Below are 15,254 nucleotides of genomic sequence, written 5' to 3'. Positions count from 1 at the left end.
GAGACACAGATTTATAGAACAAACGTATGGACACCAATGGTGGAAAGCAGCGGGGGGGTGGGGATGGTGGTGTGATGAATTGGGCGATTGGGACTGACATGTATACAGTGATGTGTATAAAATTGATGACTAATAAGAACCTGTTGTATAAGAAAATGAATAAAATAAAATTTAAAAATTAAAAAAAAAATCTGGCTCAGTTTTGGTTTCTAACAATTCAAGTTGCGCAGTAATGAAATCAGTTGTCTCACAAAAAAGTAATGAGATCATTAGAAATGGAAATATACAGGCAGGTGCTAGAAACTGTGAACGGTAGGACTGCCAGTGTCTTTCAACCCTAAGATCCTACGATTCTTTAGGTCCAATTTACCAAATACCTTTCCTCCAGATTACCTTCACCATGTCTCACTGATGTAAATCAGTTGCTCCAGGATTTCATAACTTTGTTGTAATATCTGAATTTAGTCCATCTCTACATCAAGTCACTATTGTGTGTGTCCAGCTTCACGAACATGGTTTCTGGCTCTTGCCTGCGTAAGATGGGCCTCCTTTAGGTTATCCTCAACATTGTTATCGGGTCTTGGGGAAGCTACTTGAAATTGCTTTAAAGGCTACATATAACCTTGTAATATACCAGCGATGTTAACCATGACAGGGATAAAATGGGTGATGGCACCAACTCTCTAAGTGCCGAGCATGTGCTAAGAGCTGTATACGTATTATCTCACTGAAGCCTCCCAGTAACGCCATAAGGAATGTGTTATTTACTTTTTTTTTTTTTTTAGCGGTACGCGGGCCTCTCACTGCTGCGGCCCCTCCCGCTGCGAAACACAGGCTCCGGACGCGCAGGCTCAGCGGCCGTGGCTCATGGGCCTAGCTGCCCCGCGGCATGTGGGATCTTCCCAGACCAGGGCACGAACCCGCGTCCCCTGCATCGGCAGGCGGACTCTCAACCACTGCGCCACCAGGGAAGCCCAGGAATGTGTTATTATTGTATGTATTTGACAAATAAGGAAACTCAGGGTCAGAGGGCTAAGTACCTTGCCCAGGATAACTGAGCTAGTAAGAGACAGAGCCTAAACTTGAACTCTGGTCTGGCTAATGACTCTAAAATGCCTATTGCTGACTACCTTGCTCTACTGCAGTGATTCTCAAAGTGTGGTCGCTGGACCAGCAGCTTCAGCATCACCTGAAAGCTTGTTAAAAATGCCAAGTCTCACATCTACTGAATCAGAAACTATGGGAGTGAGGCCCAGCAACATGTGTTCTAACAAATCCTGCAGATACTTCTGCTGCTCACTAAAGTTTGAGAGCTACTGTTCTACTGAACTGAAAATTCACCTCAAAGGCCACACTCCACTTTTTTAACCATATTTTTTTTGTATTTGAATTTGAAAGTGTGTGTTGGCTCCTTAATCTGTCTTCACGGGGAGAAAGACAAATCCCAAATATGGAAAAGTCAGATTTCCTGCCCCTTCCCTGAAGTAGGAAGGGTGAGTCCTTGTCATTCTCGGTGAGGGGATAAGAGAGTTGCTGCTTTAAAATATAAATCAGAGGGAAACAAGAAGGAAAGAACAAAAATGCTTCTGCAGTATAGTTAAGCTGTTGTGGTTAGACATAATGATTGAATAGACCAAGAAAACTTGAAATTCCCTTAAAGCCTTTATATACTAATAACACTATGTCTATTTAAATATTGAATAGCTAAAATAAAAATCCTGCCTACATGCATACTTTAAAAAAAAAAGAATATGTACCCTTTAGCCTTATGAATAAACACATCAATGGAAAAGACTGTTTCCAAGGTAGCATAATCAATGACAGGTATCATCAAGCCTTCTTTGGTTTAAAAATAAAAATCCTTTCAGCTTTGCAGATCATGATGCCTAGAATGTGACCTTGGTCTTTTCAAGCTTATCTTTAGTCCATAGCACTGTGCAACTCTGCAAATCAGTCTGTAATCTCTTTAATGTCTTCCTGCACGTGCAGTTTTAAAGCTCAGCCATCAGCATATAAACCATCCTTTACTCCAAGGTCTCTGGAGATACTTGTGGCCAGTCACTTACAAGGGCTTTCACAAGGTCACAGGGGTAAATATGAGTGGTATGTTAAGTCCTGTGTAAAACAGGATGCAGGTCTACCTGAGGAAGGTAGCGAGTGGCTTTTAAGGTCTCCAGAAATGAGGTAAAACAGGATTGCCTTGCTTCACACATGCGTGAACACAGCAGAGCTCACTCACACTACCCCATACCACAGGCGAAATAAGTACATTCCACCTGCGAGCCTTGACTAAATAAAAGAGCTCCTAGACTGGAATATGTGATTTATTCTATTATCTAAGATTGCTCTTGGATGTCTGGATCTACAGCTAATGTTTTATTATATCCCTTTAGCCTTCCTTCCTTCCAGAAAGAATTGTAGGAAGGCAGTGAGCTAACGGATAGCAATCGGCACCCATCCATGTGGACTTCACTAACCCCTCTCCTCCAATACATCTAAGTGAGGCCCCTGTAAACGACCAGCACTCAGGAATGTAGGAAGCCAAAGGACTGGGACAGGCCACCATAAGTCATATAAGTCTAAGGAGTTAGCTATACACTATCTTCTATTAGTGAAACTCATGTTTGAACATTATGTCCCATAATTTTAATGGGAAAACCGGAGAAGATCGTCCCCCCACAAAATAACTAAAATAATACACCCTGGACATTATCATTCGGCAGGCAAAAAAAGGGGCTAAGATATACTAACTCAAATTAAGTGCTGTCTATCAAAGATTCCTTCCTTCCTTTCTTCGTTCATTCATGTACTCAATATTAACAGAGCAAAAACATATGCTGGACAGTATCTGGAAAATGCCAGCCAGCTCCATGTGTCCTCCCCAACCCCCCAAAAAGCCAAACATGAGAAAATGGACTCAAAGTAAAAAGCAGACTGTATTCTGACTGACATGAGTGAAAGCAGCAGATGATTCAATTACTGGAGCACACTCCCAAAGAAAATGTGGAATAGGCAATAGTGGGCAGTGCTGGGTCCTAAATAGTCTGCAAGTACCTACCTGCCCGAAAGCAGTATCCAAGACCTCGTGCGATCTCTTCCATCTCTGGTTTATAATTGCATTCATGATACAAGGTCGAATACAAATTGACCTCTGCCAAATATCATCTCTAACCGATGCAAAAAGGCTACCAAAATTCCATTTACTAACAGGCCAATACGGTCAGTTGTAAAAGTGAAAATGAACACCTTGCTGCCATATACACTGTACTGGCATTTTGAGTACATTAACTCATTGAATCTCACAGTCTTATGAAACTCAGTCACAACTTTTTGAATGTAACAGATGACATCTAAACATAGTCGGTTTAATTCTAAGTTTTCATCCAGATGCTTGATACTGTTTAGTCAAAATATATATCAATGACCTTACTAAACAGGAAGTAGTATTTAATGATCAACGCGTGACTTACCCTTGCCATATCCACCAAGAAGCTCTCAAATAATTTCCAAATGTGGTTACTTGTGTAGATTTCTTTCATTTCCACTTCAGTGTCAACGTAACAGTGATTAACAAAATTCACATAAGCAATTTTAACCTGCGCAAGTTTCAAATAGAGAAGAGAGTGAGTTTTTTCCTTATTCTTCATCTTCCAATATGTATTATGAATGGTTATGTGAAACTGTGTTATTTCCTATAGTAAATTATAGTATACTTTGGGTGTACCCAGAGAGCATTCCCATCTCCTTTCTTTTACTAAAACACTCCACCCCCTGGCCCAGGGTAAACTCATGACCTAGTATTCCATTCCCCTGGGCCCTGTGATTGGTGTGAGAATGTGAACTTCATGTAAACCAAGTCTAACATATTTCAGACACTAGGAGTCAAAAGTACTCTCTTTCCCTCTCTGCCTCCCTCTCTTCCCTCCTCTCCACCTCACCTCCCCACCTCCCCTCCCCTTCTCTGTCTCTGTCATTCATTCATTCATATTCTCTCGTTCTCTCTCTCGCTCCCTTTCCCCCTCTCTCATTGTCAAAATGGAACAAGGTCAACCTGGACTCCAAGACCCATCTTCTCCAGGTGTGTGGAGGAAAATTATGCTCAGATAAAGAGAATGAGGCAAAACCCCAAAGGAAAAGGTAACAAGAGATAGAAGGAATCCTGACATTGTTTGAACCTCTTGAATCATATGAACAACTATTCTTCAAATTCCCAAATACAAGAGCCAATAAAATTTCCTTTTAAAATTTAAACTAGTTTAAATTGGGTTTCTGTCACTTGCAACCAAAAGAGATCTAATACAATGCTTCAGTATGTTGACTAAATAATACTTTGTTGCCATTCAAAAGCATTTAAATTACTATTTCTGAGAAGAGGCAGGCTCACAGCTTACCAAAAAAAAAAAAAAAAATTGAATTATTTTAAGATGTAGTAAAGTTCCTTTCCAGATTTAGCAAAGTTCCTCATAAAAGACTGGCATGAGTCTCACCAACATATACCCTTTCTAAAGTGCATAGGGCAATAGTTTTTGTTTTTCCTTTTCTTTCCCCTTCTTCTCTTTTCTTATCTCTTCTTTTCTCTCCTCTCTCTCTCTCTGTATAAGAATGTGATGAATGCTATAAATTTCCCCAGAAAAATGCACACACATAAAAAAATCATGTAAACAATTTCAGAGCGTTCACAGAATCCGAGTTAGAACCATAAGGAATACAGGGCCAGCTTTCATGCCCTTAGTACTTATCTCTGCCTGACTGAGGTCTGAAGCAAATCTTCAATGGCAGGGTGCCTGTGTCACGGAGACATCAGAGCCATTTGGTGCATATCATAATCATCTTGACAGCAGTTAATATGCATTCAGTGCTCGCTACATGCCAAACGCCTTCAGCAGTCTGTATGTAATATCTTAATTTAATCCTCCACCAATCCTATCAGGTACATACTATAATTATTTTGCTTCAAAATTGTGTAAATTGAAGATTAGAAGGTTAAGTACCCTGTTGGAATCAGTCACACAGCTAGAAAGTAATGGATCCAAGATTCTGACTCATTCTTTAAACCATTCGTTCATTCATTCAGAACATACTTATTAAATGTAGGTTCAGGTTCAGACAATATAATGGTGACTACAAACAGACCCAGGTGTTACTCTCATTTAGCTTATAATCTTGGTAAAGAATGTGAAGGCTACAGATATTTTTAACTAATAAAATTCAAATATCAAATTTCAAATTATAGGCTCTTATAGACTCTACTATGGGAAGCCAGGAGGGTCTTCCTTAAAGAAGTAATGCTGGAATCAAGATCTGAAGGATGACGAGGGGTGAAGTATGTGAATATAAGAGGTTAGAGTGCTATGTCCGAGAGAACTGCATGGCCAGAATCAGGACCTCAAATAAAGACAGAACCCACGGATTTAATCACTACACTATGCTTCCTTTCTTTGCCATCTTATTTCAAACCAATCAAGTCATGAAGTACCCTTGGTTTGAGGTATCAACAATTCCACAAATTTTCATAAAAATATACTTTCAAGTCCATCACTGTGTAGGACTATTTGGAAGTAGGGAAGTTAACCTAACTGGATGCCTTTTTAAGCTACTGTGATTTAAAATGTTTGGATTTAGTGTATCACATGTTTATAAACTTTGCAACAATACACCACAATGGTAGAAAAGAAAAACATTATTGCAATGTACATTCCTGGAAGCCTCGTTAATCTTGTTGGCAGACAACCAGCTTCTAATGAGTTTCTTCCCTGCCGTCATGCCAAACAAGAACAGAGGGTAAAAGATGATGTGTGAATAAAGCAAAATGTGTCCATATTTCCAAGAATGCATCTACTCCATAAAGCAAAGGTAAACCTAGAGAATCTGATAGTGATCCTGCAGTACCATCCTAGCCTCTCCTATTGATGACTGTGAATTATTTATGAAGCATCTGTTTTATGCTCAGGAACATACTAGAGGTTACAAGTCAATTTTTCCGTTTGATCACAATGCCATACCTAGAAATTCCTATGGTAGCTTCTAGTAAACTAATAGCGGCTATACTTTAAAAAGGTTTATCCTTTTTCATAGTTCCTTGTAGAACAAAAGAGTAAACTTTTTATGCTCTTTTAAATGTTCCTAATTGTATAGCTAAGTACAATTCCTTCACTAAATACATTATCTCATTATAAATAATAGTAGGAGGACTTCCGGCACTTATTAAAAATTACTAACAATTCTATAGCCACTAAGCTTTTGCCAGGCTTACCTCAGGGATGCAGTCGTCATGGGTCACCACCCTCACTATGTCGTCCAGGGGCAGAAGGGAATTGCACTTGATTTCAGTGTAGACATTTTTCCCCTCTGTGCATGCTGCCAGCAACTCCACAAGGGTGATGTGGTAGGCTAAGGGGCCACTCTCGTCCCCTCGGTCCCTCTCTGAACACATCATATGGAGAAGGATGGGAAATGATGCTCTATCATTGTAAAATACCAGCACATCTTCACCCCCATTTATCAACTGAAATGATAACAAGAGAGTCGACATAGCAGTCCAAATGTTCATCCTTGCAGTTATTTCCAAAGGCTTGGTCTATCTGGAAATACGTGCATCTCTTTGTAAAAACATAGATAACACTGCAAATGCAGAACTACACCAAGGCAGGATGGTAAAAAAGATTCTAGGCATGTGTCAAGTGATTAGTTATGAATGTTATCAAAACCAGTCGGAGAGACACGGGAGAGATGGAGAGGGGCAAGAATTAAGGACACAGATGACAGTAAACTGTTCAGTGAGTCACCCACTGAAATTGAACCTGCAAAATATTCCAATGAAGTTACTTCCTTCTACTTCAAATGGCAGACTCCATTGCCAAGCATGAGAAATCTCGTAAGTCTAATTTTACTATAGAATAAAATATCCCCATCTCCTTCAATAGTGACAGAATAAGTAAGCAAGTACACTGAACCAAATGCAACTCTACGAGAATTTGGAGATTCCACGTGTCATGGATGTCGGTAGAGAATGGAGGTAAAAGCAGAGATGGGAGAAATGAAGAGAAAAAGGCAACTTTTAAAAAAGAGAGAGAGACAAAGAATGAATATGTAGGGGCTTTTAGGACATAAATTTTCCTCCCTGTTTTGTTTATATAACTTCAGTGGAGAATTCCAGCAGGTGGTCATTTTATTGCTCAATCACCATAATGCCTTGTCTATTTGAGGGGGGGGAAACTGTATTATTATTTTATTGAGGAATCCACTTTGACTGTCGTGAAGCCCAGGCTGAGTTAACAGTGATGAGTTCTGGAGGTAACTACACCCCACTCCAGACTTCATAACCACTGTCTTCTCTCTCTACCTCAACTGAAAACCCAGACTCAAGAGGTCTCAATCCCTGCCCTCCAATTCCTGGAAGATGCCAAGGCCAACTATGTAAGAGGTTTTGGCAGAGAAGACTTTTGTCTTCCCAGAAGACAAACCCTCTACTTTGCTTTATGAGGCAGATAGCAACCCCAAACCACAGACAGGTCAGGAGCTGCGCAGGCCTCAATTCTTGTTGTCTATTACAGCACCAATTTTCTGACGCCAATGTGAAATATTCTGGTGGAGAACACAGATTATGTAATTTTTCTCTCTATTTTATTCGAATTGATAAGACAATTAATTGGCTTACACTGAAAGTTTTGTTGAAAGTGAATGTATATGGGTCAAAAATTTATATATTAACATAATATTATAAATACTTCTTTACACACAGAAATGCTTCACCTAATAAATGCCATAGGACTGGCTTAACTATGCGCTGCTTTCCCATTTTAAGTCTTTCCATGATGATTTTCCAAAATCAAATTAATTCTCACATTTCTAGGCAATGAAGGGCTAATGTTCATGTAAATACAGATAAGAGGTAAATTTTACAAGTTTAAAATGCTCCTTAAATGTTAATAACAATAATTTACGTTTAAAATTCAAGGCTTCCAGCTGAATTAACTTTAACATTTCTATGGAGCAAGAGGGACTCACATTATACCAATATAGAAACTACTCCCACTCTCAAATTTAAGGTACATCATTATGAAAATCCCCCCAAATCACTATAATCTACTATATAACTTGTTTGTAGCCATGTTTGAAAGCTGCCTAATCCATACAGGCCTTTAGAGAACCATTAGGTCACAGAGCAATGATTTACCCAAACAGGCTCAAAGTATTCTCCAAAGTATGGGTTCCCAGTGATTAACTCATTCATTGTATAAATCTTGCTCAATGACAAACAACATAATGAAAAGGGCAAAATAAATGAAGTACTCCATCCATTTGCTTTTCTCAAATTTTTAACTTACTCTAAATAGCTAAGTTTCCATATATAATGAATCACTGATGGATAATTTCTATTCATTAGTTTCATTCCCTTCAAAGCCCCCTGTAAATAGTAGCAAAGAACACCCAGTCTATGTTTCAGGAACCGAGTAATAAGGGCACTTGAAAAGCAGAGTTTAATCCATTTTTGTTACATACTGAAACTTAAAAATATAAAATTTAATCATTTTCATTCTAAATAATCTATAACTTTTCATAGGATTTTACCCATTATTTAAAATACACAAATTCATTAAGAATCAAAAAAAAATAAACTCCTAGAAAATTATAACACCAACTTATGATACGTTACTTCCCTAGGTCTAAGCAAAACACATTTGTGCTTAAGTAGTCGTACTTAATTTATTTTCCAAACCTATGTTGCTGGGGGATTGTTTGTCACTCTAAATTAACAGAGAACCCATATTTGAGCATATTGTTTATGTGAAGCTGATAAAATACAAACTGAGAACATACCTCGGTCATCACCATATCCTGGCATTTCTTCACATATTTACCGTCTGCTTTGACAATCGTCTGCAGAAACCTCAGGTACTCCACGTGGCGGCCGTGTGTCTCAATGCAGTGCACGAAGTGCTGGATAACCCTCTCGCTAATTTCATTGCACAGATGATAATTGTTCATGAAGATGTGCCGCATGGTTTCTGCTTCAAGGAGCTACACACAGAGGAATGTGCCCTTGTAACTCTGACAAGATCAATTTTCTATTCTACAGTACTTAGATCAATTGCGCAGCTTGTGATTAGTTTCCTATTTTATGCAAAACTGTAGTGAGTTTTTCTGTGCAAGTCTTCTACAAAGTGCATTGAGATTATTCAGCACTTAAAAAAAAAACTGAGCTCACAAAGGAATTTAGTTGGAAGACGGAGCTTATTATAAAGGTCAACAAGTTGGCAACAGTATTCTTGAGATTAATTTAATTATGTATTATTCAAAAGTAGCTGCCCCTTAGTATTCGCTGACACATGTTTTACAGAGCAGATTTAACTCCACCTTTGAGTTTTCCAGATTTAACTTACTCACGGCATCAAAGAGTTAGTCTTTGTCCTACCACATCTTTTTCCTAACATTAAACTATGTACATATAAATGAAGTTGTCATCTGCAGGTAAGATCTGTGTAATTTTTCACGTTTCTTTAAATGTTTCCTTAATGGAAATAAAAGATATTCACTTTTAGGAGGAGAACCCCCTACAAGTTAAAAAATGTGGTGATGAAGATGAATAAAATTCTATCCAACAAAGTTGCTAAAACGAATGAGATGGACACTTTACTATAAATATTAGAAGTCACTCAAATACTTACACCAGGGGTTAAGAACAAATTCAGATGTTTATGGAGGAGAACTTGATTCTGTGGATTTCCCCGACAGAAATTCTGCAGGAATGTATGGGCCAGATTCATTACTTCATTCATCTTTTCATCATTCTAGAAGTTAAAGAGTAGCACGTGATACAGAGAAACACACAGGAGCAAAAATATTATCAAAGAATATATTTTTTCGCACATGCATTTTTTCCTCCATGCCACTATTTTATGCTCCCCTTTCTGTGTCTACCCCTCTCCCGGTTACCCCGTCCCATCCACCCTCCCCATTTTGTAGATGTCTCTCCCCTTCTCTTAATTCTCCTCCTATCTGTTCTGCTCCACTCTTTCCTCCCCCTTTTTGTTTCACGGTCCATCTCTCATTCTCCCCAACTTTCCTGCTTGTCCACTACAATTTCCCATCTCCGTACAAAGCTGTCTCTTCTCCCCTGCCTCTGTCCCCACACCCCCGTTGTCCCCCCTTCCTCTCTCTCTGGCCCCCTCATTCTCCTGGGTTCTGCTCCCTTCTGTCCTGCACCCTCCAATCCCTCTCTTTCCTCCCCTCTCTTGGATTTCTCATCTTTCCCAGTGTTTCCATGTACCTGGATCTTCCCGTTCCTTTTGTTTTCTGTCTCTCCTCCTTCCCCACCATCTCTATCCCCCTCTTTCTCCAACTCCTCCCTTTCTATTTTTCCAGGAGGCATCTATCCCTCCTCCTCTGGCCCCTTCTGCTCCTTCTCTCCTGCTCTCACTCCCTTGTCCTCCTGCTTTGCCCCCACTCTTTCTTCTCTCCACTCACTTGCCCTCTTTTCTCCACTCTGTAAATTTCTCTCTGTATATATAGTTCTGACCTTACCTCTAGTCTCTCCTCTCCCCTCTCTGTGCACCCTCCTTTTGCGACTTACTTTGTCTATTTTTTCCATCTCATTCTTTTCCTTTTTCTCTTCGCTTTCCGACCTCCTCTTTTCCCCTCTCTCTTTGTCCCCCTCTTTCTTAACACACACACTCTTAGGTTGTTTCCTTATTCACTGTCATTTTCCAAAGTCCTACAATAAGGTACTTCACTGCTAATAAGAATCTCAATAAGGAACTTAAGTCTCAAAACTCACAAAGAATGCAAAGGTCTCTTTTTAAAAGTGGTCTTTTAACAATATCACTGAAACAACCTAAAATTTTTCTGGGTAGGTCATGTGGTCAGTGTCAGATACACAAAATGGACTCATGTTTTGAGTAATAGTTCATATTCAATGCATTTAATGTTTTCTTTTTTCCTAACCTGAGAGTCTATATTTTATGCCATCTATAACTAAATAAACTGCCTCGGATCATTAATAGACTCACTTCCTCACACTGAAAATAGGGATGAACTAACCAGACTCATAAATATGTCCAGAAAACTCCATTCCTATCTTGAAAATAGGAAGTTTTTATTTCAAAATCGACTAACATTTTCCTTTATGTGTGTAATCCAGGGATAGTGAAAAAACATCAAAGGAACTTTAGCCGCAGGAACACCCAATTCCCACAGAAAAGCCAGCCACACAGGAGGACATCAGGGCCAGTTCTACTGGAATTGGTGTTTCTTTGAAACTGTCATCTTATGCTTTTTTTTGTTTGTTCCTGAACAATCTAGGTATCAAAACTGAGCAAACCCCAATGGCATTTTTCCCAGAAATAATTCTAACATTTATATGGAACCACAAAAGACCCTGAATAGTCAAAACAATCTTGAGAAAGAAGAACAAAGCTGGAGATATCATGCTCCCTGATATCAAACTATACTACAAAGCTACAGTGATCAAAATAGTATGATACTGGCACAAAAACAGACACATATATCAACAGAACAGAACAGAGAGCCCAGAGATAAACCCAAGAACTACGGTCAATTAACCAAGGAATGAGCTCTGAGAGAGAGGATGTCACATTGTATGTGACTTTCAGTGATGTGTAGAAAAATTCTTCAACCTTTTATTTAAGCTTTAGGTGATGCACGTAAAAATCACTTGATTTAGACATTCTGGGCTGGTGAAGAGTGGTAGAAATGCATCAGGAAGGAATGACAAAGGAGGCAAGAATACACAATGGGGAAAAGGCAGCTTCTTCAATAAACAGTGTTGGGAAAACTGGACAGCTCCATGCAAAAGAATCAAACTGGACTACTTTCTCATACCATATACAAAAGTAGACTTAAAGTGGATTAAGGACTTAGATCTAAGACCTGAAACCATAGAACTCCTAGAAGAAAATGTGAGAAGTACACTTTTTGACATCGGTCTCAGCAATACTTTTTGGATATGTCTCCTCAGGCAAGGGAAACAAAAGCAAAAATAAACAAGTGGGACCTAATCAAACTAAAACATTCTTGCACAGCAAAGGAAACTATCAACAAAACGAAAAGGCAACCTATTGAATGGGAGAAGACATTTGTAAATGACATATCCAATAAGGGATTAATATACAAAATATACCAAAAAACTCATATGATTGAACATCAAAAAAACAAACAATCTGATTTTAAAAATGGGCATAGGAACTGAATAGACATTTTTTCAAAGAAGACATACAGATGGCCAACAGACACATGAAAAGATGCTCAACATCACTAATCATCAAGGAAGTGCAAATCAAAACCACAGTGAGATATCACCTCACACCTGTCAGAAAGGCTATTATCAAAAACAAATAACAAGTGTTGGTGAGAATGTGGAGAAAAGGGAACCCGTATGCACTGTTAGCGGAAATGTAAATTGGTGTAGCCACTACAGAAGACAGTATATAACGTTTCCTCAAAAATTAAAAATAGAACTATCATATGATCCAGCAATTCCACTTCGAGTACTTTTCTGAAGAAAACAAAAACACTAATTCAAAAAGATATGTACACCCATATGTTCACTACAGCATTATTTACAATAGTCAAGATACAAAAGCAAACTAAGTGTCCACTGACAGATGAATGGAATAAGAAGAAGTGATATACATATACAATGGAATAATACTCAGCCATAAAGGAATGGAATCTTGCCATTTGTGACAACATGGATGGACCTAGAGGGTATTATGCTAAGTGAAATAAATCATACAGAGACAAATACTGTATGATTTCACTTATATGTGGAATCTAAAAGAGAAAACAAATGAACAAACATAACAAAACAGAAACAGACTCATAGATACAGAGAACAAACTAGTGGTTGCCGGCGTCGGGGGGAATGAGTGAACTAGGTGGGGGAGATTAAGAGGTACAAACTTTCAGTTATAAAATAAACAAGTCATAGGGATGTAATATACAGCATAGGGAATATAGTCAATAATACCGTAATAACTTTGTATGGTCACATCATTTTGTGATGTATAGACGTATCAAATCACTCTGTTGTACACCAGAAACTAATATAATATTATAAGTGAATTATACTTCAATAAAAATATGATTAATAATAAAACAGCAAAACACAAAGTAGTAGTAAAATACTCAACACTACAGTTATACTAAATAGTAGAAAAAGGGACTTGATCACATGTCCAATGCCCATGTTACAATATCAAAGATATAATAATTTGGAAAATATCTTTTTTAATACCTTTTTTAAGGTTTAATACTTTTTCTTGCTTTTCAGTAATTCTTTCATTGCATTATCTAACCTAGTTTGAATTATACCACCTTATAAATTTACATATTAAAACATAACTAAGTCAGACAGGGGGCAATCCAGTATGAGAAGTGAAAAGTACAAGTGGGGAGGGTATCCACAGAGAGGGGCCTGGCATGGCACATTGGTGCCCAAGAGAGATGAAGAGGGCATCCACCTTTGTGGAGGGGTCAGAGCCCGAGTGAGGTGCAGAGGGCATTCATAAGGAGGAATGGGCAGCAGTGGTGATGGAAGATCAGATGGAGTAAGAGAATAACTATATTCACACACACATATATTCTCTAGATTTGTCTACTTAAAGGGCCTGGAGGGGCAAACCTCCACAGCAATAAGTACATTTAGTTCTCAGGATTTTTCTCCCAAATACCATTCTCCCCCAAATGGAACTGGGGCTTCCTGAATAAATGGCTAATTCCAGAGGTGGAACAAGAAAAATGCAAGGGAGCCTGGACTATTTTAATGTGCAACAAAGCAAGGAACTACTCGAAGAATGATGGGACCATGTTAGAGGACAGGTCAGCTGGCCTGAAGGGGCTCCATTGGCCAAATCTGGGACAATCAAAATAAACAGTGCTAGAAACCAAATATAACCTATTGAATAAGACGAGCATCTGTAAGTCCATACTGATAAAAATAAATGAATAAATTGAAAGTTTGATAAAAAAATGGAATGTTTACTTAGTTTCAAAGAACCACGCCACAAAATATTTGTTACAAAGGGAAACTGAGTACTTCACAGTGATAATCCTGGCAGACACCACCTTAATCAATTGACCCAAGTAAACATCACCGGTCATGGGGCAAATCAAAATCGCATGCTGCCTGATAGGAAGTGGTGGGAAAAACTTAAGTGTTACTTCTGTTACGTTCCTGCCAAAGATGCATAACTGAATCGAATCACGAGGAAACATCAAATGACTCAAATTAAGGGACAGTCTTCAAAATAGCTGGTCTGTCTTCAAAAGTGTCAACGTCAAAGAGTTCCAGCATGAGGAGATTAAAATGCACATAACACCAAACAGCTCCTGTTTCTGAAGTGGATCTTTTTGTCAAACAGGACATGATTGAGATGATGGGAGAAATGTGAATGGCATGCGAGGATTAGGTAGCAGTAGAGTGGGATGCTCTTTCCCGATCTGGAAGGTTGTTACTTGGTTATATTTGTAGGGAATATACACTAAAGGGCTCAGGGGTGGTAGGGCATCAGGTTGGCAACTTACCTGCAAATAGTTCAAGGAAAAAGATTCTTTGTAACCTTGCTATATTGAAATTGTATCAAAATTTAAAAAGGAAAACAGTACCTAAGAACTTACCTTTTCATAGGGTATCTGCAGCAGGTCTAACACCACTGAATGGGCTCCCATATTTTTCAGTAATCGTTGATGTTGATTCCGACACTTTTTATTCTGTATACAGAGTTTACTTAGCCTAATCAAAATCTTTCCAAAGAAGAAGAAAAGCATTAAATATAATAAATGAACAAAACTTCTTTGCCATGCCAGTATAAACTCATATAGAAATATTTCACATCTGACCTCCTTTACAATCCGGTAGTTGTTGCTCTTATTGCTGTCAATCTGAGGTTTCTTTGTTCCATCTTGTACTGGACTTAAAATGTTTGAGTCCTAAAATAAACACAAAGATGTATGTTATGCCCTATATATCTTTGTAATAAATTTATTTATTTTGTAAGAAATACTTCTTGTAATTATTTTGTGATGAATTAATTATTCAACTTAAATGTTTCCTTGGTATTTTTTATCCCATAAAAAGCTCCTTGGCTTAAATGAGTCATGAAAATGACCACTTCCCAACAACAACCAATTACAAGATCTATGGCATGACTAATAATTAATGAATTAAGTTTAAAAGGAAAGGGTATTACAAGTAACATTATCAGTCTATTTCCTTATGCTAAATGTATCAGACA

At 38.3% G+C, this 15,254-nt stretch overlaps 1 protein-coding gene across 4 annotated transcripts in view; it reads right to left on the bottom strand.

The window, feature by feature from the left end:
* ITPR2 (inositol 1,4,5-trisphosphate receptor type 2) overlaps positions 1-15,254 on the bottom strand; it is a 533,856-nt gene that overhangs the window by 272,509 nt on the left and 246,093 nt on the right. For all 4 annotated transcript variants that reach the window (XR_012324486.1, XM_019936326.3, XM_033866983.2 and 1 more), the window contains 6 exons: positions 14,860-14,949; positions 14,638-14,763; positions 9,669-9,791; positions 8,821-9,021; positions 6,254-6,505; positions 3,471-3,596 (listed from right to left, as the gene is read on the bottom strand). Coding sequence is in view for 3 of the 4 variants with exons in the window: in XM_019936326.3 (XP_019791885.2) it covers positions 3,471-3,596; positions 6,254-6,505; positions 8,821-9,021; positions 9,669-9,791; positions 14,638-14,763; positions 14,860-14,949 (918 nt within the window). In the remaining variant the exon portion in view is untranslated. The remainder of the gene's footprint in view (positions 1-3,470; positions 3,597-6,253; positions 6,506-8,820; positions 9,022-9,668; positions 9,792-14,637; positions 14,764-14,859; positions 14,950-15,254) is intronic.

The sequence above is a fragment of the Tursiops truncatus genome, chromosome 11 (genome assembly GCF_011762595.2).
Source record: "Tursiops truncatus isolate mTurTru1 chromosome 11, mTurTru1.mat.Y, whole genome shotgun sequence".
Lineage (NCBI taxonomy): Eukaryota > Metazoa > Chordata > Mammalia > Artiodactyla > Delphinidae > Tursiops > Tursiops truncatus.
The sequence above is the reverse complement of the archived record's forward strand: the minus strand, read 5'-3'. Positions and strand labels throughout refer to the sequence as shown.